Here is a 23,285-nt window from a genome sequence, read left to right as displayed (position 1 = left end):
TAATTATCAGCACTACATAATAATGGAGCTATTTATTAGAATGTCATATAAACATTAGTCAATTTTGATTAAACAATATTTCAATCAAAGTACTTTGTCCTTTTCAGTATCTTTTTCTTATTCGTAGATTTCTTTCAATTTTCCACTAATCTCTTCAAAACTTCTTTGATTTATAAATATTTAGAGCACTGTCGTACCTCTTGACATTTTGACTTGTCATTTCCATTTCCATATTCATATCATTTTCAATACAACAAAATCTAAGTATTTCTTTGGCATAGGACGGGCGTTTAATGTTCACCCCAGGGTACTCTTGTTTCTTTGAGAAATGGCATTGTTTTATTCTTTTGGTCACAAGTTTCTAAAGCTTCCATTCAAATGAAAGATTAAGTGTTGACATGTAACGCCACTGTTTATAATGAAATAGAAATAATGGCGAGAGTTCTTCTTTACAATAGGTTTTCATACACAAATAAAGCTTAGACAATCAGTCAGCAAACGTGCTACTAAAATTACTCGTTTTCGTCCTTCAAATACTGAATTTGGGGGATTTAAATGCACCTAAAACCAACCGATTATATTTCCTATTGTAGAAATTTGTGTTCTTTTTTTATCAAATCTTTAGATATTTCCAATAAGAGTTGAGTTTCGGATTGTGTTAGTCCGCCTTTTAAATGCCCTAGTTTGTAGAAACTTGATCAAGGGTCTTCAATATAGGTCGAGCCTATGTATCAGAAAGATTCTAAAGAAAAATCACAAGAAACGAATTAAACCGACAGAAGAATCGCATAGCGGAACATCAACGTGCTCATTATATATCATTGTCTCCAAGATAGTTTGATAATCTTAAATATTTCGTTGACTTTTCTGAATCGTTCGCACGCACAGAAAGACAGCAATGGTGTCATATCTCCTCCACAACTCGTTCATGTGGATAATCCAGCACCCATTGTCTCCTTAAAGGCGAATGAGTTACCATCGCGTCATCCGGCGCCTGAGGAATGTCACAGAGCAATTCGTGACATGATAGACGTACAATGTGTATGCTACACAGTACATCCGGCTTTTTATCAAAATTGAATTTACAAACCTGTGATTAGTGTTCTGGTCAGTCCATTTAAACAACTACACAGTACATCCCGCCTTTTATCAAAATTGAATTCACAAACCTGTGATTGTTAATGTCCTGGTCAGTCCATTTTCACAGCAGTAGTGAATATACAGGTGTTACACACGGACCAAGGTCACTATAAACGATTGCCACGTGACTATTTATCCCTCTAAACTATTTCTGAATGGACATCGTCCACCTATAAGTGACATGGTCAGTGTCCAGCACCTGTGAGTAAACATTGCAAGGCTATGTCTGGAACCATGCAACAACATCTCTAAACAACACATGCATATAAAACTCAACAAGCCACGAGGCATTTCTAAATTCTTTTATTCAGTTCACACAAATTTAGCACAGGAAACTGAATTAGAAACAAATTCATAATTGACAATATTGACAATTAGTGATCTCTGTATTGCCCAAAACTTTTCATGTATCTGTCATTTATTACATCTCTATAAACAAAGTCATGATAAACCATTGTTTACAAAGGGTGTATTAACTTGATTAAATCCTTTTGAATACAGGGTTTATTGCAACCTGTGCATCATTTGCAATGCAGGTAAGAAACTGAGAATGTTAATAAAACTGACGTTTCCTTCACTTCAAAGCAAAATAAAACAAAACTTATCACCAAAAACATTTTCTGAATCGCAAAATCTATTTGTTCAATAAATTACTGTATATATACATCATATCACCAAACCTTTCTTCATCTGTCCTTCAAAATAATTAAATGAAATCTGCAATTTTTTGGAGGTTTTTCCCTCCTCTTTTCCATAAACCATTCTTCAAATCACTCTTCCATCAGATGTCTTGTCACTCTAATTACCAAGAACATATCTGAGGATCTCCTTGTCTGTGATACTCTTGTGTCAATACAGTGGTTTACCTCTTCAAACATGTCCATTTTATATGATAAAGTTTTACTCTATGGTAAAATAATTATATTTTACACTCATATGACACACACATGATGTGCTGTGAATGAAAAGTGATTAAAATCTTTTCTTTTATGAATACAGAAATGTCAGTACCTAAAAATGAATTATGCACTATACACAAGTTATTTACAATTGTCTCTTGAAAACCTAATTAGACACAAGCACATGACCCAATATTATGTAGGAATGGCATTGTTACCAGAGAACATAAAGCGAAGTTATTTTTTTTCAATTTTAGATGCAGTTAACTTAAAAACTGAATTTGTCTCAGTTAAGAAAATGTTTCGCAATTAATAGATCAACATTGAAATTGTAAAAAATGTTGTCTTTCTCAATTTGCTGTGCTGAGCAAATTTTGGGTATTGATGTCACTGAATTTTAAGTCTGCAGAGGACATCAATGTTTGTACATCAACCAGACCAGACACAATCATACACATATACACTTATCCTGATTTTACTTCCACTACTCACATACAGCCTGAGGACTCGCACTATTTACATAACACTTACAATGATAACACATACAGTGATCTTCCTGATACAATCCACCAATTGCACTTTGTATTCAAATCAACCTTTTGCTCTCCAAGCAAAAAAAATTAAAACGCTATCTCACCAAGGATGTTTAAAACATCTCTTTTTATGAACAACTTGAACAGTATTTACAATCACAAGAGAATAATTTTTTCTTGTTTCTGATTTTTAAACACCTCAATATACCTTTGTATATCAATTATTATCTCTTGTTTAATGGCAACTGTGTTGTTCTCAAGTAAAAAAAAAAATATGAAAATTTGAAAAATAAAAATATAAAATATGATAACATTCTTTTCAAAGATACAGAAAAACAATTATCATTTTACAACAATGAAGTGGTTTATTACAAAAATGAATCATGCCAGTACCCTAAAATGGTAAGTTTTTAAACTTTTTTACATGATAAATTGCACCAACCTTATCATACCTGTATGCTACATGATCTATATGTATTTCAATCTTACAGTTGTACTCTCTCCAATTTAGTGAATTTTTTTTAAAAAACTCACTCCATTAGACCATAATCACTTCAAAAGAAATGTTAACATAATTCTGTACACTTAGTTTTAAATTCTTGTTAATATAACATTCCAGATATCCCGATCCTTCAGTTTGTTTTTCTTCTTTTGCATGTATTTACAAGTTTTCACACAAGTTTTCGAGTTTTTTGCAAAGTGAGATATGAATCCACACTTCACAAATCCATTATGCACAGCCAGATACAAGTCTACACTTCACAAGTCTCTGACACAGAACCAGATATGAATCTTTACTTCTTCAGTCTCTGATGCAGATATATGATACAGGTCTACATTTTTCAAGTCTCTGACACAGAATGAGATACATGTCCATGCTTCACAAGTCTCTGACATGTGATCTAGTCCTCATCACTGTCATCAGCCGCTGAATATGCTGGACTAGTTGGTGAATACTTTGGTGTCGTTGACGTAGCTGTTCCTGGTGTGTATGTGGGGCTAGTGGGTGTGTATTTTGGGCTGCTTGGGGAGTATGTAGGACTTGCTGGAGAATACTTGGGGCTTGTTGGGGAATATGAGGGACTAGCTGGGGAGTAGCCAGGGCTAGTAGGAGATAAGGAGGAATACCCGGGGCTGTAGTTGGGCGAACTTGGGCTGTACTCTGGTGATGTGGGTGTGTATTTGGGGGAAGTTGGGGAGTATGTGGGCGACGTAGGACTGTATTTAGGGCTACTAGGTGAATAAGAAGGACTTGTTGGAGAATAGTTTGGCGAAGATGGCGAGTACTGTGGGGAGCTTGGCGAGTACTGAGGAGAGCTTGGTGAATAGGAAGGACTGGTTGGAGAGTAAGAAGGACTTGTTGGGCTGTATTTTGGACTGCTAGGAGAATAACTTGGACTACTGGGGCTGTAGCTAGGGCTGGAAGGAGAGTAACTAGGAGAACTTGGACTGTAGGAGGGGCTGGTCGGGGAGTAAGAGGGGCTGGTAGGGGAGTAGGAAGGAGAGGTTGGAGAGTAACTTGGTGAGGTCGGGGAATAACTTGGCGAGGTCGGAGAATAACTGGGGGATGTAGGGCTGTAGCTAGGGCTAGTTGGGGAATAGGAAGGACTTGTCGGAGAATAGGAGGGCGATGTAGGGGAATAGGACGGGCTTGTTGGCGAGTAAGATGGGCTGGTAGGACTGTAGGATGGGGAGGTTGGACTGTAAGAAGGGCTGGTTGGTGAATAGGATGGGGATGTGGGTGAATAAGAAGGACTGGTAGGGCTGTACGAAGGACTTGTTGGAGAGTAGGAAGGACTGGTTGGTGAATAAGATGGGGAGGTGGGGCTGTATGATGGGGAGGTTGGGGAGTAGGAGGGACTTGTAGGGCTGTAGTTGGGAGAGGTCGGAGAATAACCTGGACTTGTAGGCGAGTATGAAGGACTCGTTGGCGAGTACCCAGGACTCTGAGGAGTGACAGCTGGAGAAGATGGCACATACGCTGGTGATGCAGGTGAGTAGCTAGGTGACAAGGCCCCAGCCGGACTTGGTATGTATGGACTGGCTGGTGATCCAGGTGATCCTGGCTGAGGAGACCATGCAGGACTGTACCCTGGACTGTAACCACTCTCACTAGCACCCGAGGGAGAAAAGCCAGCTGCACCAGGAGTCATACCACTACCAAATCCAGGGGACCAAGCAGTTCCATATGCTGGGGTGGCACCTTGTTGCCATGGCGTCATTTGTGGAGACATGCCTGCTGCAGGACTGCTTCCCCCACCAAAGAAGAATCCGGTACCAGCTGAAATTAAAATCAATCAGGCATTTACTAATTCATGCATCAATTATCTTTAAAAAAATAAAGCATCAAGCTTTCTTAATTTCATTGAAATCAAAATGTCACTGCTACTGTAGATTGAACTACAGCAATGACAAATAATTGATCTGAAATCAACAACAACTGATCATGGCATATATAACTTACCACCTCCTCCTAAGCCTGGTCCCATGTTCTGAGGTATCTCCATTCCATATTTACACTTTTCGGCATCGAGAAGAAGATCAAAACTTCCAGTCCCGATCTTGGCCAACTGTCCCAACATGATACACTCAGATACACCTTTCATGGGATCAAATTCTCCATGAGCTGCAGCCTCCATCAGAATGTCCACCTACATGGATAAATTATAAACTCAAACAAGTGTCTAAAGGATTTAATGGTAACCTATGTAAATAAACATACACAAAGATCTCTTATACAAGTATCACAGATATTGTGTTATTTAGATGCATAGTCTGAACTTCAATTAGGACTATAAATAGCTCATATGTGAAAATCTAAAAACCCTACTGAGTAGTTTTTAAAGCTATTAGCCACAGCATCCATCTATGTTTCAAGTCTAAATTTCAGGAACAAGCACATATCATAACAAGAGATCCCAGAGGAATCTTGGCGCCCACCATTTGAGGATCTGTTTTCAGTTCTTGAAGATTTGTTCATTTTTTTTTGTTTGTTACAGGTGTTGTAAATGTTCATGAACTGGTCTTCATTGAATATACTCAATGATGGCACAAGATATTTTTATTAAGCACCTATTAGCAAATATCATTTGAAAAAGATCCCAAAGTATTATTAGATAGCAGTCAGTTACAGGTGGATAATGGACAATATGCTTGTGCTGTATTACTGTCGACATCCAAGATGGCTGCCTGTGGGCCATCTTGATTTCAATCAGTCCAAAAAAGGTACAATGCACAACTAGGGACCAAGGGAAACCAATATCTATGAAATATCAGAAGGATCCATCCAGTACTTCCACAGATATAGCAGTAACAAGATTTTACTCTCAAAATCCAAGATGGCTGCCTGTCTGCCATCTTGATTTCGGATCAGTCCAAAAAGGTATAATGCACAACTTGGAACCAAAGGGAACCTGCATATGAAATTTGAGAAAGATCCATCCAGTAATTTCCAAGAAATAGCGGTAACAAACTTTTACATTCAAAATCCAAGATGGCCACCTGTCTGCCATCTTGAATTCGAATCAGTCCAAAAAAGGTACAATGCACAACTAGGGACCAAGGGGAAACTGTGTATGAAATTTGAGAAAGATCCATCCAGTACTTTCCAAGAAATAGCGGTAACAAACTTTTACATCCAAAATCCAAGATGGCCACCTGTCGGCCATCTTGAATGCGAATCAGTCAAAAAAAGGTACAATGCACAACTAGGGACCAAGGGGAACCTGAATATGAAATTTGAGAAAGATCCATCCAGTACTTTTCAAGAAATAGCAGTAACAAACTTTTACATCCAAAATCCAAGATGGCCACCTGTCGGCCATCTTGAATTCGAATCAGTCCAAAAAAGGTACAATGCACAACTAGGGACCAAGGGGAAACTGCATATGAAATTTGAGGAAGATCCATCCAGTACTTTCTCAGAAATAGCGGTAACAATCTTTTACTTCCAAAATCCAAGATGGCCACCTGTCGGCCATCTTGAATTCGAATCAGTCCAAAAAGGTACAATGCACAACTAGGGACCAAGGGGAAACTGCATATGAAATTTGAGAAAGATCCATCCAGTACTTTTCCAGAAATAGCGGTAACAAACTTTTACTTCCAAAATCCAAGATGGCCACCTGTCGGCCATCTTGAATGCGAATCAGTTCAAAAAAGGTACAATGCACAACTAGGGACCAAGGGGAACCTGTGTATGAAATTTGAGAAAGATCCATCCAGTACTTTTCCAGAAATAGCGGTAACAAGAATTGTTTACGGACGGACAGAGTCTCATTGTAGCTGTTACGGACCATATGTGTACCTTACATAAGCTATCAGTTGAGAGACTACTACAGCATGATTTATGGCTTCAGAAAACTTGTCTTGCAAATTGAATGCAGCTACAGCAACCAATAATTTTTTTTTGTGAATGTTCCATTGTTCTCAATTATCATTTTACAGGAAGTGACCTTAATCTTTGACCTGTAGACTTCAAAAGCAAATGAAATACTTTTAATGTACAAATCTATTGAAACTTGAGCTACTGACCAAATCTTGTGTGATGACTTCAACTTGGCAAGCACTTGAGCATATTCAGCAGCACTAATTTTTGTTATATATATTATATGATCCAATTTTTTAGGTATGACACTAAACACCCTGACCTTCAACTCTGAATGTTCAGTATAAATCCTACCAACCAAATTCCTATTAAGGAAGGGCATTTAATCATAGTGACCTTGATATTCAACTCTACATAGGGTTTTGTGAGCAAGCAACACTTTCTGTTTGAGAAAGTAGTGTATAAAGTTAGTGCTACTGGCCTACAGGTTCTGTACCTGTTGAGTAGGGCAAATGATTCTTTGCTATTTTTATCAGTGACCTTAATGGCATTGAGATTCAGAAATGAAAAGCGATCACTTTTGGAAGCAAAGATGTGCAATTTTTAATGTTTTGTTTGAAACCAATTTCCAATTAATAGCAAGGGTTAACTGGACTTTTGAACTTTTAACTTTAAAAGCCATCCTGGTAAATTGCAAGCAATCCCAAGGAGCCATTTTAAAAATGGAATTCTTTCAAAAGCAGAGCTATGCACAGTAAAAATGTTTTAATTTACTTACTGTTTCTTCAAAGGAGCATCTAGCCAGTGCGCCTGTCTCCTGTCTGTTGATTCCATGACGAGTGATAGCCATCAAGTGACCTTTGGCAGTCATCACGTCGCACAACAAAGCCAAGTGACGGTAGTTGACATACGAACCATCAAAGGAAATGACATGGTTCATCTCTTTCTCGATAGACTTTCTCACAGCCTCGATGCCAAGCGTCTGAAAATCATTTTCACAATAGTTTACTATTACAGTTAAAATCATTTTAACAATCATGAATCTTAATTTCAAGTTTCACGCTTTTCTTTCTAGTTTCTAAAATATTTTCTGATTAACAAGTAAAAACTGCTACATACTGCAAAGACTTCAACAATGTCATTGCTGGTTGTCCGGATAGGATCAACATCACGCTGACTGAGAACTTTCATCAATGCAGTTCCATCTGTTTCCAGAATCCATTCTGCAACTCCTTTGAACTCTCCATCTTCTGTAAGGAATATCCTCTTCTTGTCATCAGTATTGGGGAGATGCATATACACCTATGGCAAGAAATATCAACTAATATTACTGTAGCTAAGATCTCCAAAGACTACAAAACATCAACTTCAGAAAAGGTAATATAGAACTATTGAGTAATACAGCACTCCAACTGAAACAGGTTGTTCCATCAAGTAATACAGCATCTCCACTGCAACATGTTGACCTATCAAGTAATTAACCATCTCTATTGAAACATATTGAACTATCAAGTAACACAGCATCTCTATTGAAACATATTGAACTATCAAGTAACACAGCATCTCTATTGAAACATATTGAACTATCAAGTAACACAGCATCTCTATTGAAACATATTGAACTATTGAGTAACACAGCATCTCTATTGAAACATATTGAACTATCAAGTAACACAGCATCTCAAGTAACACAACACAGCATCTCTATTGAAACATATTGAACTATCAAGTAACACAGCATCTCTATTGAAACATATTGAACTATCAAGTAACATAGCATCTCTATTGAAACATTTTGAATTATTGAGTAAAAATATGTTGAACTATTGAGTAAAAACATATTGAACTATTGAGTAAAAACATATTGAACTATCGAGTAATAAACCATCTCCACTGAAATATGTTGAACTATCAAGTAACACAGCATCTCTACCTGAACAGCTTACCTAGGCAAATAACTGAAAACTAGATATATCTGACAAAATAAACCTTCATATTTACATATTCCCAAATAGCAATATTATTACATTTTGATGGAGCAAAATACATGTTCTAGCTCTTTTTATCTAGCAATCTCAAGACATAGATATTTTCATTAATATGTCTGTGAACACCACTCCAAATGGCATACATTCTTCATCACTTCATATGTCAAAAACTCATTATGGCTCAAAATGACAAAGAAAAACTAACAGAAATTTCTGATTGACAAGTTTAAAATTCACCATTAAGATGGTGTGTACCTTTGCTATAGCCTCTATTCCCTGCAAGGTCATGTCAGAGAGCAGATTGGACTCAATGCATCGGAGGAAAACATCATCTTCCATCTTGTCAACAATCTCTTCATCCTGTAAATTAAAGCATGATTAAAGATAACACATTGATAAGAAATCTTTAGAAACTGCAAATTTTAATTTTTACTTTGACACAAAAGTGACTTAATATAATAACTTCAGCTCTTAATATTCTTATATATAATATAATATTATTATAATATTTTTTAAAACTGAGAGTATGAAAGAGGGTAAACTGAAGTCTTTATCCAATATAAACACCAACCATGTGTTTAAGAATTTGTTAACTTACACTTTGCATTTTGCTTTCATCTGAATTCATTATTCGAATTCTGAGCACTAACTTCTCAGCATTGTCATCATTGAAGATACAGTTCAGATCATCTCCAAAACCTGTAAATATATTTGATCCACAGTATTAGAAATCAAAATTAAAACAGACATTTCAATAATTTCACATACGTTTATACAGAACAAAAATTATTATGATTTTGTAACAAGTTCCCTGGAATTTTATCTTTTGCAAATGCTTATCAATTCTTTTCATTTTCCTCACCTGCAGTGATCTTTTCTGAGATTTGCTCCATGGTAAGTTTTTTATCTGTCATCCTCTTTCTGTCCAGTTCAATTCGGAGTAGCCAGGGTGAAATCCTGGACACATCAAAGTCTGGCATTTCATAATAAACATTCACCCACTCTTGGTCCTCTGAAATGACTGTGTTTTGAGGATTTGGGTCATAATAAATAGCTGTGTTTGCTGTGACTTTCCTCAACGTGGTGTGTTCAAGTCGACAGAGTACATCCTGTATAACAAAGTGAAGAAGATAATATAACGACAAAATCACTCTTTACAACATCAATCAACTGACAATCTGTTGCAACATATTCACATTAGTTCTACAATGTCGCTGAATAAAGAATGTATGGTATGATAACTTGAATGAAATTCAGCTCCGAAACATAAACAATTAAAAAGTTTACTATATCACATTGAAACCCCTGACATCATTTGCGGACAACATTGGATTTTATAATTGAAATATCTTCATATATTAATTTTTCATACAATGAAGTAATCACTTTGATTTAGCCATAATCAGACAGGAATAGGGAACATATCACAGCTATCTTTCACCAGAATATTCACTTTCATTAAGGATCATACAATACATAACCAGCTAGAGAAAACAAACCTTGGCCTTTTCAGCATCCCTAGCTCCCTGGCCAGTCAAGTACACAGTAAGAGATGGGGTCTTGGGTTTCTTGGAGATGTTGATGATTTCCTTGAGTCTGGGTACACCAAGTGTTACATTCTTGGCAGATACTCCAGCATAATGGAAAGTGTTAAGTGTCATCTGTGTGGCAGGCTCTCCAAGTGACTGAGCAGCCAATGCTCCAACCATCTCTCCTGGTTGTACCTTCAATAGAATACATAGTTCTTAATTCTCATGTGTAATCAAACTAGAAAGTACTAATTTAATTTCTACATATAAAACTGAACCTCAATCAAATTAATTAATGCATAATCAAATTACTTGCAGCAAAATAAGCAGAAACAACTGAAAATAATTAAAAAAAGGACTGACAAGAAAAGAAAAAGCCAAAAAATTGATACATACATGAGACTGTTGAAAGCGTGTCTCAATTTCACCAAGCAGCCATTCAAATGCTTCAGAGCTGAGTCTGAACTCTTCAGTCACTCGTTTGGCACACAGAGTGGACCGAACCAGACACTTCATCAGAATGGTCGCATTGTAATTTGCCTGGACACTGAGTCGGTCAGTTCCAGGGACCGTGTTCAATCTTTTACACAAATCAGCAACACCTATAACACAAAAAACACTGATGCAAACATCTACCAAAGTATTTTTTTCTCAGGTTACAAAAGAATATAACATGATAAAATTAAATGAGACTAGAAAAATATCACCATATATATATATTACCATTAACTTGCAAACACATGTTATATGTTAAATATTGTTTTTAAAGACTACGTTTAGTTTGGCATCAAAAATGGAAGTTATACAGGATTCACAAATGATTCTAAAAGGAGAGAAAGATCATAATGACAAACTAAGGCACAACAATTTGAAATTATTGGGAAACTTGGAACTTCACACTGATATAGCAAATTCATGTGATAATATGTGTCATGATATAAGGGATATTAATCATATTACTACTACTAGGTAGAGATAAATGATAAACTTAGCTATATACACGGACACAAACACCAACCTGACACTATTTTGACAGGATGTAGTTCTGTAGGTTTGTGCTTGTTGATCCTGAAAATTTTCTGTGCATTCCAGATCAATCTTGCCAGATTACAAGGCAGGACCACCTTGCTGTCTCCCATGGGGAAGATCTTTCGCAGCACTTCACGATCATCACGTAGCTGATCCCATTCCTTCTCCAGCTCAGATATGGCATGGGCATCACCAATAAGCTCCTTAATGATATCCTCGGTTAGACATTTTCGCATGTTTCTAAAACAATGATGTTTCTAAATATGACAATAATTTCTTATACTGTGAATGTTATTTTGCATGGTCTTGACATATCTAGGAGAACAAAATATTTGTTTGCATGTTCTAGGTGTATAACTGGATAGAAATTAAAAGCAAAGCTTAAATGTGCATTAGAAATACGAGAAAGTCTTAAAAAAGGAGAATCGGTAGATTGCTCAGTACAAACTGTATATCAAGAGACAATAAAAAAATTGCTATCTAATTCTACTTCTAATTCTAAAGTCACTGTAAAGGACAATTTTGTGAAATCTGAATAATTTTTCTCAGGTTCCAGATTCCTTCATAAAAAATTTAGTTCAATACTGTATATAAAAATGCAAAAACATTGGCAAAATAATTTGCAAAACAATTAAATGAATTGATTGCTCACAAAGGGATTCAATAACAACACAGACAGGGCACTGTAAGTTACTGAATTTGAAGCAAGATGGACCTTCAGATATTGAACTTCTATAATCGGATGTATCACAGCAAGTCATTCATTCTAAACATGTTCCAAGTTTCTAGCATTATCTAAGTCAATGATGTCATTGTACAAATAATTTAACAAACAAAAACACTGATATCATGATTCATAGACTACATAAGCCTACCTTGTGACCTCAATGTTAAAATTACCTATAGCCTACAGTTGAGGTCTGCATTTGTGAACAGAAACTATCGTCTAATTTCAGTTTAATCACTAGTAATGTAATTTCTCTTGTGAGACATCAATAATGACATGTAAGATATCCTTCTTGCAATCAACTTTCATGATATTATGGCAGCAAGAATCTTTATTATATTATTTCAGGAATAGTTAAGCATTGAAAAACTTAAGTACCTCCAAAATAAACCAATTTAAAATCTCTTTAAAACACTCATTTTACACGTACTACAGCAATGAAAAACATTCATAATCAACTACAATATGCACCTTCAGAAAAAAATTAGAGTGTTTGACCATATAATCAATGATAAAACGTTCAGAACATGGGTATCATCATCAAGTGCATATCAAATCTTGTGTTTTATATGAACAACATTGAAAGGACACAACTTTGGGAGAGAATTCAAAGAATGTAGAATGAAGATATTTCATAAGAAGATTCAGACAAGACACGAACATTACCTCTCATTTGAGGCATCAAACTTGAACTTCTTCTCAAAGGACTTGTTGGAGGGTTTGAGTGTTGGTAGTGACTGAAACTCGACACCAGTGCCATCAAGTCCATCCTCTCCGTAAGTCAACTGGACCAACTGCTCTACCTGGTTTCTGATTGTGCCATCATACTTCACCATCACACTCTCCATAGCCTTGATCAGACGTCGCTGAATGTACCCTGACAACATAAAGAAGTTGAAATTCTGAGAAAGAGGCGTAATTTGCATCAAATTTGTATTTAAAATATTTCAATATTTACTTCCCAAACAGGCTTCGATTTCTAGACAATTTTTCAATATAACACCGATTTCACTCGCACAATATTAATGAACATGTAGCTATTCATTCATACAAATAACAACATAATCTTTACTTCAAACTAGAAAACATCTGGACCCAAAGGTCCCAACTCTGATGCATATCTGTATCCTTGTTCCATGAATTTGCAGAATTTGTCAAATGCGATCTTGGAGTCTTGACCGATGACCACCACAATATAAGGCAGAGAACTTCATGTTATGATACTATGGGGTAAATATGAACAAAACCTGTTGAGAAGTTCTCATTATGACTGTTCAAAAAAGGATGTGACACAATGTAGAGACATAGGTAAGAATATTTGGCCCTACCAAGAACTGGTAGAAGGACATAAAATAAATCCCTTGCATAATATATACCAGTTTCAGCAGTTTTCACAGCAGTATCAATAAGTCCTTCTCGCCCTCCCATGGCGTGGAAGTAAAACTCAGATGGTGTCAGACCAGCCAGGTAAGAGTTCTCCACAAATCCTCTGGACTCCGGACCATAATCATCTTTGATGAAATGAGGCAGTGTTCGATGTCGAAAGCCAAATGGGATACGTTTACCTTCAACGTTCTGCTGCCCTACACAGGCAATAACCTAAAATGATGAAGATAAGGAAAATTTAACTCTTTGAAAATATTCAGTCAGATGGGTTTAAAGCTGTACTAATTTAATAATAAAATAGAATGTTTCCTTCATTCAAAAGTAATAAAATAACACTAGTCAAATCTTCAGATATGTGCAATTCAACAACAATCTGGAAAAACTTTTTACTGAAGTACTAAACATTACCTGTGAAATGTTAATTTTGGACCCCTTAGATCCAGCTACCACCATAGCTTTGAAGTTGTTGAAATCTGACAAGGACTTCTGAGCTTTTCCTCCAGTTTTGTCACGAGCATCATTGAGAATTCTGTTCACCTATGTAGCAATAATAACACTTTTGCAATATATCCTTGAAAACAGGAAAGAGAAATTCAAAAACCTTTAAGAGATCATGAAATGTCTTTAAAAGGTTTCTCCATCCAAAATTTTACAAATGCTTTAATTACTTTTCTTTTTATTTGTTCATGCACCAAATTATACCTCATCGTTTTCATGAATTTCATTTTAATATTGATATAACTGTTAATTTGCTTTTCTGAATGATTAATTTGTTTTCATGTGTGTTAAGTCTTTTTTCTTTCTTTTCTTATTCTAATCTAGCTAAAGCGATAAATACTATTCTTCCCCACCTGGTTTTCAAAAGTTTGACGCAACGTGTTTCCTGGTGTTGGCTCCAGTTCATCATTGTGGGCCTTCTCAATAACGTCTATCACATCCACCTTAAGCATAAAAACAACCTTTACAGTTCACAGTAAGCAAAATCTTTTCACTAAAACTTTATTCAAACATGAATATTCCAAAGAAGTAATTTATGAAAGATTTGACATATATATTGCAATGATATGATCTCTTCAGTCAATCTTCATATACAATATTTTTGACATCTGTTATAATTTATAATTGTCAACGAGTTTCAATTTCACATACTGGAAAAAATTATTCTTAATTTGCTGACCTTAGCTTTCTTGATTGTGTCCTGGATATCTATGTATGTTTGAGGATCAGCAATGGTGTCTCCAATCCCAATACTGTGTCCTTCGAGCAGGAGCCAGTTATTTACAACAGTCTGGATATGGCCATACATAAGGCCAGCTACCTCGTATCCCATCTCCATGAACACCACATGGGGCAGGGAACCGCTCGATGTACCAAGGGTCTTCTTGCACAGAATTCCACTAATCAGCATGCCATCCTCGATCAACACCTTTAACACACAAAATTTTCCTCAATTGTTGGTGAAGTTCAAAGAAACTAGATTTTTCTTTTTATAACTGTATTGAAATTTTTTAAAGTTCTTCCCTAACATTTTTTTAACATTTGCATCAAACTCAACAAACTGTGAAAACACATATTGGCCAAACAAACAGCGTTGTAAGACTACCTTGTTATGGATCATAAGGGCAACTAAGACAAATATATAAAAGTTTGAATATAGGTAGCTGAATATACTATCAACTACAATGCCTATTTTACCTTGGTGTCTCCAGGAGAAATCCACTTGTATGGGCCCGAGTCCTCCTCGTCTGGGTGTGTGCTGTGGGTTCGGATACAATTGACACGACCTGGGATGATAAGAGAAAACAGTTGTTTCCCTGTCCACAGTGGCTTAGGCTTCAGGATTGCAGGCTGAGGAACATGACCGTCCCATGTTGGCAGAAACATCAGTAGGTTCATCATCTCACCCTGCAAGTAGACAAAGACTTATAATTTTCCAATTATCACATACAATTTCTGCAATGAGTGGGTAATATGATCAAATAATTCAGGAATTTTTTTTCAAAAGCATTCATTTAGATTTTATCATGTGATAGAATGAATCTGGATTTGCTATAATTTATATCAAGAAGGTAAATCTGTACTTGTGACAAAATCCAGGAACAGTAAACTCATTCACTTATTCATTCTGGAAACCATGAAATTCTTAGTCTAACAAGAACTCCATCAATCCAGGAAACAGAAATGATTAATTTGTTAAACTGTACCCTGTTAATGAAAACATCTCTCTTAGTCATCTTTCGGACAGCGGTCAGTGTATCCTGCACAATACCCATGACAGGTCTGTTGGACTGAGGTGTGATGATCATCCTAGGGACCAAGGCAAGGTTAGATATTTCTGCCTTTGTTTCCAGGGACTGTGGTAAGTGGAGGTTCATCTCATCCCCATCAAAATCAGCATTGTAAGGAGTGGTTACACTGCCAGACAGAATGTCACATAACACAAATCAAATTATGAAGCTATCAAATGCATCTTCTCCAGAGTTTTAATTTTCAATGATGATAAAATTACTAACAACACACCTTACACTGGCATCATCAATTTATTCTATATCTTGCCAGTGATCACAAAAAAAACACATCAAAGTATCTATTTCCTTTAACTTCCAATGCTATTTACAAATTTAAGCAAACAAAATGTCATGTAAGAAATCTGATATTTTGTCGAAAGATTAGTACTGAAAGCAGTTTTAGTTTACCTCAGATTCAATCTGAAGGTTGACCAGGGCAACACCTTCACTCTATGACACATCATACTCATTTTGTGGAGAGTTGGCTGTCTGTTGAACACCACATAATCATTATCTTGCATGTGTCTTTCAACCTGGATTAAAGGTGACAAAATAAAATATAACTTAGTAACTAGTACCTTTGATTTTGCATCTAAATTATGTTTGAAAAATAGAACCAAGATGCTGGAGGTACATCGCTCTGCTAGCACATTTCAACACATAAAAGTGAACACAAACTAAGAAGGAAAAGTAAGGCCAATATGTACAAGGGCCTGTACAAATACTTTGGGTTACCTTGTAACCTATCTGCAGATGGAGGTCACTGGCTTTCGGGTGAAATCTTAAGTCTATCCTCTCCCCATTGTCTCGTAGAATATACTTGGCTCCAGGGTACTGATTTGCCCCTCTCCGCACAAGCTCATGCATTCTGTTAATGTCAACAGAAAGTGGGTCTCACTCAAGCAGTTGAGGAACATTTTCAAAATTCAGACTTTTATGATAATTCTTTTAAGATTCATTTTGTCTATATTCTATTTCAAACTTATTCTTTTCAATATTAAATTTTCCTTAAAAATTATGAGAGATGATTTTGAAATAATAGGAACAGAAAAAAATATGACCAAAAAGTGCTGTAATGAAGGAATGATCTCCATAAATTATTCCGAGTTAACAGACATGTCCTCAGAAAAAAATTAGAGTGTTTGACATAATATCACTAGTTATCAAAACAGAAATTCATCACTGGACAAGTCTGAAAGAAAGAAAAATTGGAGATTGTTTTCCATTTCATCTTCAAAAATGTAATCTCATTCACTACACAAAAAACTGGATGCTACCACCAAAGAGGGCGGAAAATGACTGGAGAAAAAAAAAAGAGAAACATTCACCTGTCTATATTGAAAGGTGTGACTACTTCTGGGAATGTCATGTTCTGGGCTATGCTTCTAGGTACCCCAACCTGATCAATCCTGAGGTTTGGATCAGGGGTAATGACAGTTCTGGCAGAAAAGTCCACACGCTTTCCCATTAAGTTGCCTCGCACTCTCCCTTCCTTACCCTTTAACCTTTGTTTAACAGACTTTAGAGGTCGACCTGATTTCTGTACAGCCTGAATAAATACAAATTTTATATATTTTAATATCACACCTAATGACAGACAACCTTGCATGCCTGTGCTCATTGCAACAACATGATGTTCATGACATACATATTGCGCTTATGAATAAAAGGTTATTGAAAGTCAATTATGCCTGAAGAGTTTCAATCAAACTGTATATAAAATAACTAAACATGGCATCATTAAAATTCAAATGTATGAGACACAAAAGTAGTCCATGCAAAACCTACATCCTGAGATAATGTAAAATTGCAGTTTCTTTGGTTTTTGAAAAATTGTAATTTCATTTAGACTTTATTTTATAAGTAAATGTAGCTAAATAGGTCTTCTGATACAGTTCATTGACATAAATTTGTGCGTTAAGGATACCAAAAAACCAGTGTAATGACATTAAATTCCCTGTGAAAAATAATGATTTTACAGTAGTTACTGACGAAGAAAACTTCATACAAAATCTAATCATAGTTTGATATGATGATTGTGGCATACATCATTTGTCAAAAGTAGAGTGCAGACATTTGTCTTGCTCTCCAAAGCAAGACTTACCTTTGGGAGACCAGGCATTTCATTATCAGTGAGTGTGGCCACATGGAACTGCAACATCTTGGTGTCCTCCGATATAATGTGAGCTGCTGCTCCGTTCTGTTCGTTCCTCTTCAGCTGATTGTTGGCCTTGATTATGTCTGATAACTTGTGAGTTAAATCATCCTAAAACAAAGAACTTCGGGATGAGACTTTCACAGATGGCACATAAGATCCATTCAGATGTAGGTTTTTTTTTTATTTTTTCTCATACTTCATTCAAATGAATGAACCCTGAATAACATTTAGGCTCTATTTTTATTTCTATCTTTCTCATCAATAACTTAAATATGTTGAATTAAGTCAAATTTGTGACTAAATTGATTGAATTAGTAGATTTTACATATCCATAACAATTGCTTGCAATCCAGGAGTATTTTGGTATAAATCAAAGTCAACAATAATTGAAAAATTACCTAAAATCATGTACAGAAATAACTGATTTAATTTTGCATTTATACCATGTGGAAATTCCTGTATATCAAATTAATATAGAAGAATACTATGGTTATTAAAAACTGGTTAGTAACAGGCCTACATTTCAAGATTTTAAAACATATCTATTGGTTTTCAAAATCTTACTTGATTAGGTTTTCATTTTTGGCTAGCTCTTCACAATGACTTTATACCATTTTAAGTCTAACTTTCTGCTAACTTTATTTGACTTAATTTATAATCAAACTAACATAACTCAAGACATGTCCTCAGAAAAAAATTAGAGTGTTTGACATAATATCATCTGTAAATCAAACTAGAAATTCATCACAGAGCATGTCTTCTACTAGACTACCTAGGTCTTCTGTATTAATTTACCTTATCAATGTTTAATTTAACCACCCTTTTCACTCTCTTATACTAGAAATACAAACATATAAAGATTTGAAGGTTAATAAACTGTACAAATAAATTGAATGAAAAACAAGGAAGTTTCCAAGGGCCTGATGTTCAAAATCCACACCAAAGTCACTCCTGTCACCTGGATAAAGGACAATACAATCACATCAATTTTTTCTAAAAAATTCCTACCTGATTTCTTGCTGCACCAAACATGACAACAGCTGGTCTAACTGATAGAGGTGGTACTGGCATCACTGTGACAATCATCCAGTCTGGACGAGCAAACTTTGGCTCCATTCCCATCACCAGACACTCCTCATCTGATATTCTTTTGAATATCTCGTGAACTCTCTCTGCTGTCAGCATTATTTTTTTCTCTTGACTCTCTTCATTGACGTGTTTCCATTCTGCTACCAGTTCCAAACCTGTTCTTTTGATGCGAGGTTGGAAGCGACCACAACCACCATGGCCCTGTACATAATGAAATCAACAGACAAATCAGTAGGATTGTTTCATTTTACACAAAAAAGACCTCAGTAGTCTTTATCATAGTTAAAAGACCAGTTATTACCTCCAGATATAGAAAATTTTCAAGTTCCTATATTTCTATTTCTATAGTTGTCAAGTCTTTCAGAAGAATAATGTGATGCATTCAAAGGCTTCAGTATAAATTCAGTTGTTTTTTTCCCTTTACCTTTGAAAAAAAAAAAAAACATGCACAACATGTTACACAAAACTTTATTAATTACCCTTAGCATTCTATTTAATTTTCTTTTGTCAAATAACATAAATCAGACAGAAAATTCAGACATGTCAACAGGTGGAAGCATAGCAGTTTATTCTTACCGTTTTTTCTTCATCACCCTCTCGATTTTGTTGTTCTCCCAATTTTGTGTCCATTTCATCTCCTCCCTCACAGATCTTTTTCCCTTTACATAATTCATACACATGGGCCATTCTTTTTCTAGGCTGCCCCTTTGACTTGGCCAGAATGTCTTTTATTTTTGGATTTGTCTGTTAAAGCAGAAAGATACATAAATAACCAAAGTCATCTCTTCAGACAAAAATAAATTTTAATAATATTTATAAGAAATTATTCTGAGGAAGAAAAGCACATTATATGTTCTCACTAATAATGAAATATTACTGTGGATTTTCAGATATAGCAATTTTTCACTGAAGTTCAAAAGGAATCAAAAGCATTCCAATATTCTTGCTCAGATGAAAATAATGTACATTTTCTATCCACATATATGATGCTAGATACTAATCTTTTAACATGGCCAGTGAAACTTCAAATTGATATGTAATGTAATTGTCTAGTGTTACAATTAAGAAGATATACCAACATGGTTTGTATGGTTAACTTTTGGGAGGAATAATTCGTAAAAAGTGAGTATTGTGCAGTTGAGTGGATACATTGTTCTTGATCATAGTAAAATCATTAATTTGAACTGAAGTATGTTTTAATTGCACAAGTTATCTTACCGGGTCCACCAACAATTTTGAGCAGAAGAAACACACACATCTCAGCACTTTAATAGTCTTTGTGAAAAATCCAACATGGAAAACTGGTTTTGACAATTCTATGTGACCAAAGTGACCTGGACATTCAGACATATTGCCAGCACAGGTCTGACATCTGGATGTTCTGTCTATAGTTCCCTGTCGAGGGTCCATCAACCCATTAAGTTTGGGACGTCCACCTTCCATTGTCTCTGAATATCGGATACCCCCTTCGGTAACGGACATACGCCGCTGAAAAAAACAACTTTAAATACTAAGCACATTTAACTTTTCACTACACTGATCATGACACTTCCATGTGTATACATTTTGTTAAGAGGACAAGATATTAGACATTGATCTGTAACAGTTTAAATTTCATCTTAGTTCAGAATACATAGTTAACATTTCTGATTCCATTTTTTTTTATATCCTCCATAATAACAAACCAAAATACAAGATCCTGGTTTTTTCACACACACACCTACACACACGTATAGATATATATTAATATATTTTGAAAAATATGCTAGATTCTATTTATCCCACACACATTACCTCAGTCACATTTATCTATATAGTACTGTTAGACTATGATAAAAATAATCAAATAATCTCAAATTTTCAGTGTTGTTCAAATCGAAATGGTAAATATAACATTCGCAATGCCTTCTTTAATCATGCTATTGGTAAGGACCAAGGAGTAAAGATTATAAATAAATTTCACCAAATCAAATGGCGTATTTGCATTTCCTTATGTCTACACATAAACACGTTTGTGGGATGGATGTTCAGAACTTTGAAAACAAAGAAAACACCAGTTTTCCCTCAGCCAAAAAGCATGACACTCACTTAAATCTCAAAGAAAATATATGATATGGGCTAACGTTGCTAGTTTTTACTCATACATGGAATTAATTATTTGGACCAGGAGGTTCATTTAAATGTCACGTAGGCTTAGAAGCTTATCAAAATAACACAATTTATTTTGGTTCATTTAAATGGGTAATCATATAAAGGACATACACATTCATCTGGACTCAGAATGCCGAACTGGACCCTCTTCACGTCTCTCATTGTTGCGTTTGAATCGCCTGTGTACGCCATCTTTGTTGTGCAACACGGGTCTGGCGGAGACCTATTTCTTTCGTCAAATTTTTGTCACAACAGGAATAGCACCTGAAACAAACGCTATCACGTCGGTCGCTGGTTATTTTACATTATGTTGATATTGGTTTCGTGTAATTATATTCCGAAACGGACGCTTATCACTTTCCCGCTTGTAACACGCTTGCTCCTGATCAGAGCTCTTCCTCCTACTGCTGATTCGCTGCGCTTTTATACTTTTTCCGTGATTCTAAGGGGTTTACACAAATGTGTGCAAGGGCTGAAATCACTGAAACGCTTCAAATAACGAAATCACATTTCTGTCACGTAAGCATGAAAACGATTAAGAATAGGAAATGACGTCACAAATTTAAAGAAGAGGTATATTGGGGGTAATTCAAGAGCTGGACAAATGTCGAAGTTCGAAGCTAATAAATGGAGTTAAACACTTACAATCTGTAGATTTCGGATAACCTTTGCGTCATTTGATTGAGTCTCAACTTGTTTAATAAAGCTATTTATATAGATACAAAATGTGAACACAGTTCAACAGTTGCAAAGCATTCGTAACACCTCGCCTCGATTACAGTGCCTACCGTCATAAATGACCTGTCGTCATTACTTCATTTATCATATATACACGTGTATATGAAATGAATTTAATTCTCGTTCAAACCAAGAAGTTCAATATATAATACATATCCGAGTTCAAACTTATAATGATAATTAATGGAATTTGTTTCTCTTCACAAGTAAGACCAGAATGTCATTTGTGTCATTCAAAAACAGAATTGAACTTTTACTTCAGAATTATGCCAAAAAGATTCGGGAAGATAACCATATTTTAACTCTTGGCTACGGCAGGACTATTTCAGATGTTCATTCGGATCACCATGCAGGAAGTATATGATATGTATTTCTGTTTATTGTCATATGCCCCTGTTATGTTAACCATGTACTTATCAGATTACGTTTAAATATATGATAAAGATGACGATAAAATAATCAGCAACAGTAGTAGTTAGTATCAGATTTAAGCCTATAATAAACTATGTAAATTATAGTTTGTCGTTGGTTTTGTACGGAGAAATACATAAATCACAAATGGTTCGGAAAAGGTAGGCACGTAATCCGTTCAAACAAAAATAACGCAAATTATTCAAAGTCAATAATATATCATGTATACGTTTTAAATCAATTGGATAGTGGCAAGTGGCAAAGTTCAGAATATACATATGTAATTGACCAGTTCTTCCAAAATTATTAGATATATACAAACAGATACGTATATAACGTGATATGTACGTCTCTGATACAAATAACAAAAGTTATCAAAGTATGGGTAAAATGATCCTCCCGATCTCGATTTAAACATTTATTGCGATCACTATCACACTCCTTCCCATCGTTTCATACTATTAACTCTCTACCCATTTTCCTATCTTATCTTGTCTGCTGGAGGGCCGAAAGGAAGTGGACGTAAAACTCTTTTATAAAGTAAATTTCGATCACTGGATTTTTCACATTCGCCCCCTTATTTTGAAATTTTAAGCCTTTGGTATTACTGACAAGCCAGACAACGACGAAACAGCTTTATAATGTACCATATTAATTCTACTTATGTATTGGAAATGTTATGCACTTTTATGTCTCATTTTTTGCAATCTTGCGTTGTATTTGATGATGGATGTATATGTGATGATCGGTGTGTACATGTATGTATGCCAGTGTATGATTGATTTGTATATTTATATGCCATCACGTGTTGTTTTCTTAATGTACATTTAATTATAAGAAGAAGACCTCGTAAGTTGTAATACCTTGTATCTAATCCTTTTGTTATTACACT

The 23,285-nt window shown here is 35.4% G+C and overlaps 1 protein-coding gene across 1 annotated transcript; it reads right to left on the bottom strand.

Moving 5' to 3' along the window:
• Positions 1–1,427: 1,427 nt before the first annotated feature.
• LOC132546095 (DNA-directed RNA polymerase II subunit RPB1-like) lies at positions 1,428–21,574 on the bottom strand. The gene is made up of 25 exons (XM_060209793.1): positions 21,356–21,574; positions 20,312–20,581; positions 19,670–19,837; positions 19,013–19,294; positions 17,951–18,112; positions 17,175–17,395; positions 16,582–16,714; positions 16,255–16,379; positions 15,763–15,973; positions 15,254–15,463; positions 14,736–14,984; positions 14,410–14,499; positions 13,967–14,095; positions 13,549–13,771; positions 12,839–13,049; positions 11,435–11,685; positions 10,813–11,018; positions 10,387–10,611; positions 9,750–9,996; positions 9,486–9,586; positions 9,143–9,247; positions 8,019–8,201; positions 7,678–7,881; positions 5,037–5,223; positions 1,428–4,853 (listed from the first exon to the last, which is right to left on the bottom strand). The coding sequence occupies exons 1-25, from the start codon at positions 21,434–21,436 to the stop codon at positions 3,475–3,477; spliced, it is 5,853 nt and encodes a 1,950-aa protein (XP_060065776.1). The 5' UTR covers positions 21,437–21,574; the 3' UTR covers positions 1,428–3,474.
• Between the last annotated feature and the right edge of the window lie 1,711 nt (positions 21,575–23,285).

The sequence above is a fragment of the Ylistrum balloti genome, unplaced genomic scaffold, assembly GCF_031769215.1.
Source record: "Ylistrum balloti isolate Yb309-2 unplaced genomic scaffold, AGI_CSIRO_Ybal_v1 Utg369602, whole genome shotgun sequence".
Classification (NCBI taxonomy): Eukaryota; Metazoa; Mollusca; class Bivalvia; order Pectinida; family Pectinidae; genus Ylistrum; species Ylistrum balloti.
This window is presented reverse-complemented; position numbering and strand designations above follow the sequence as displayed.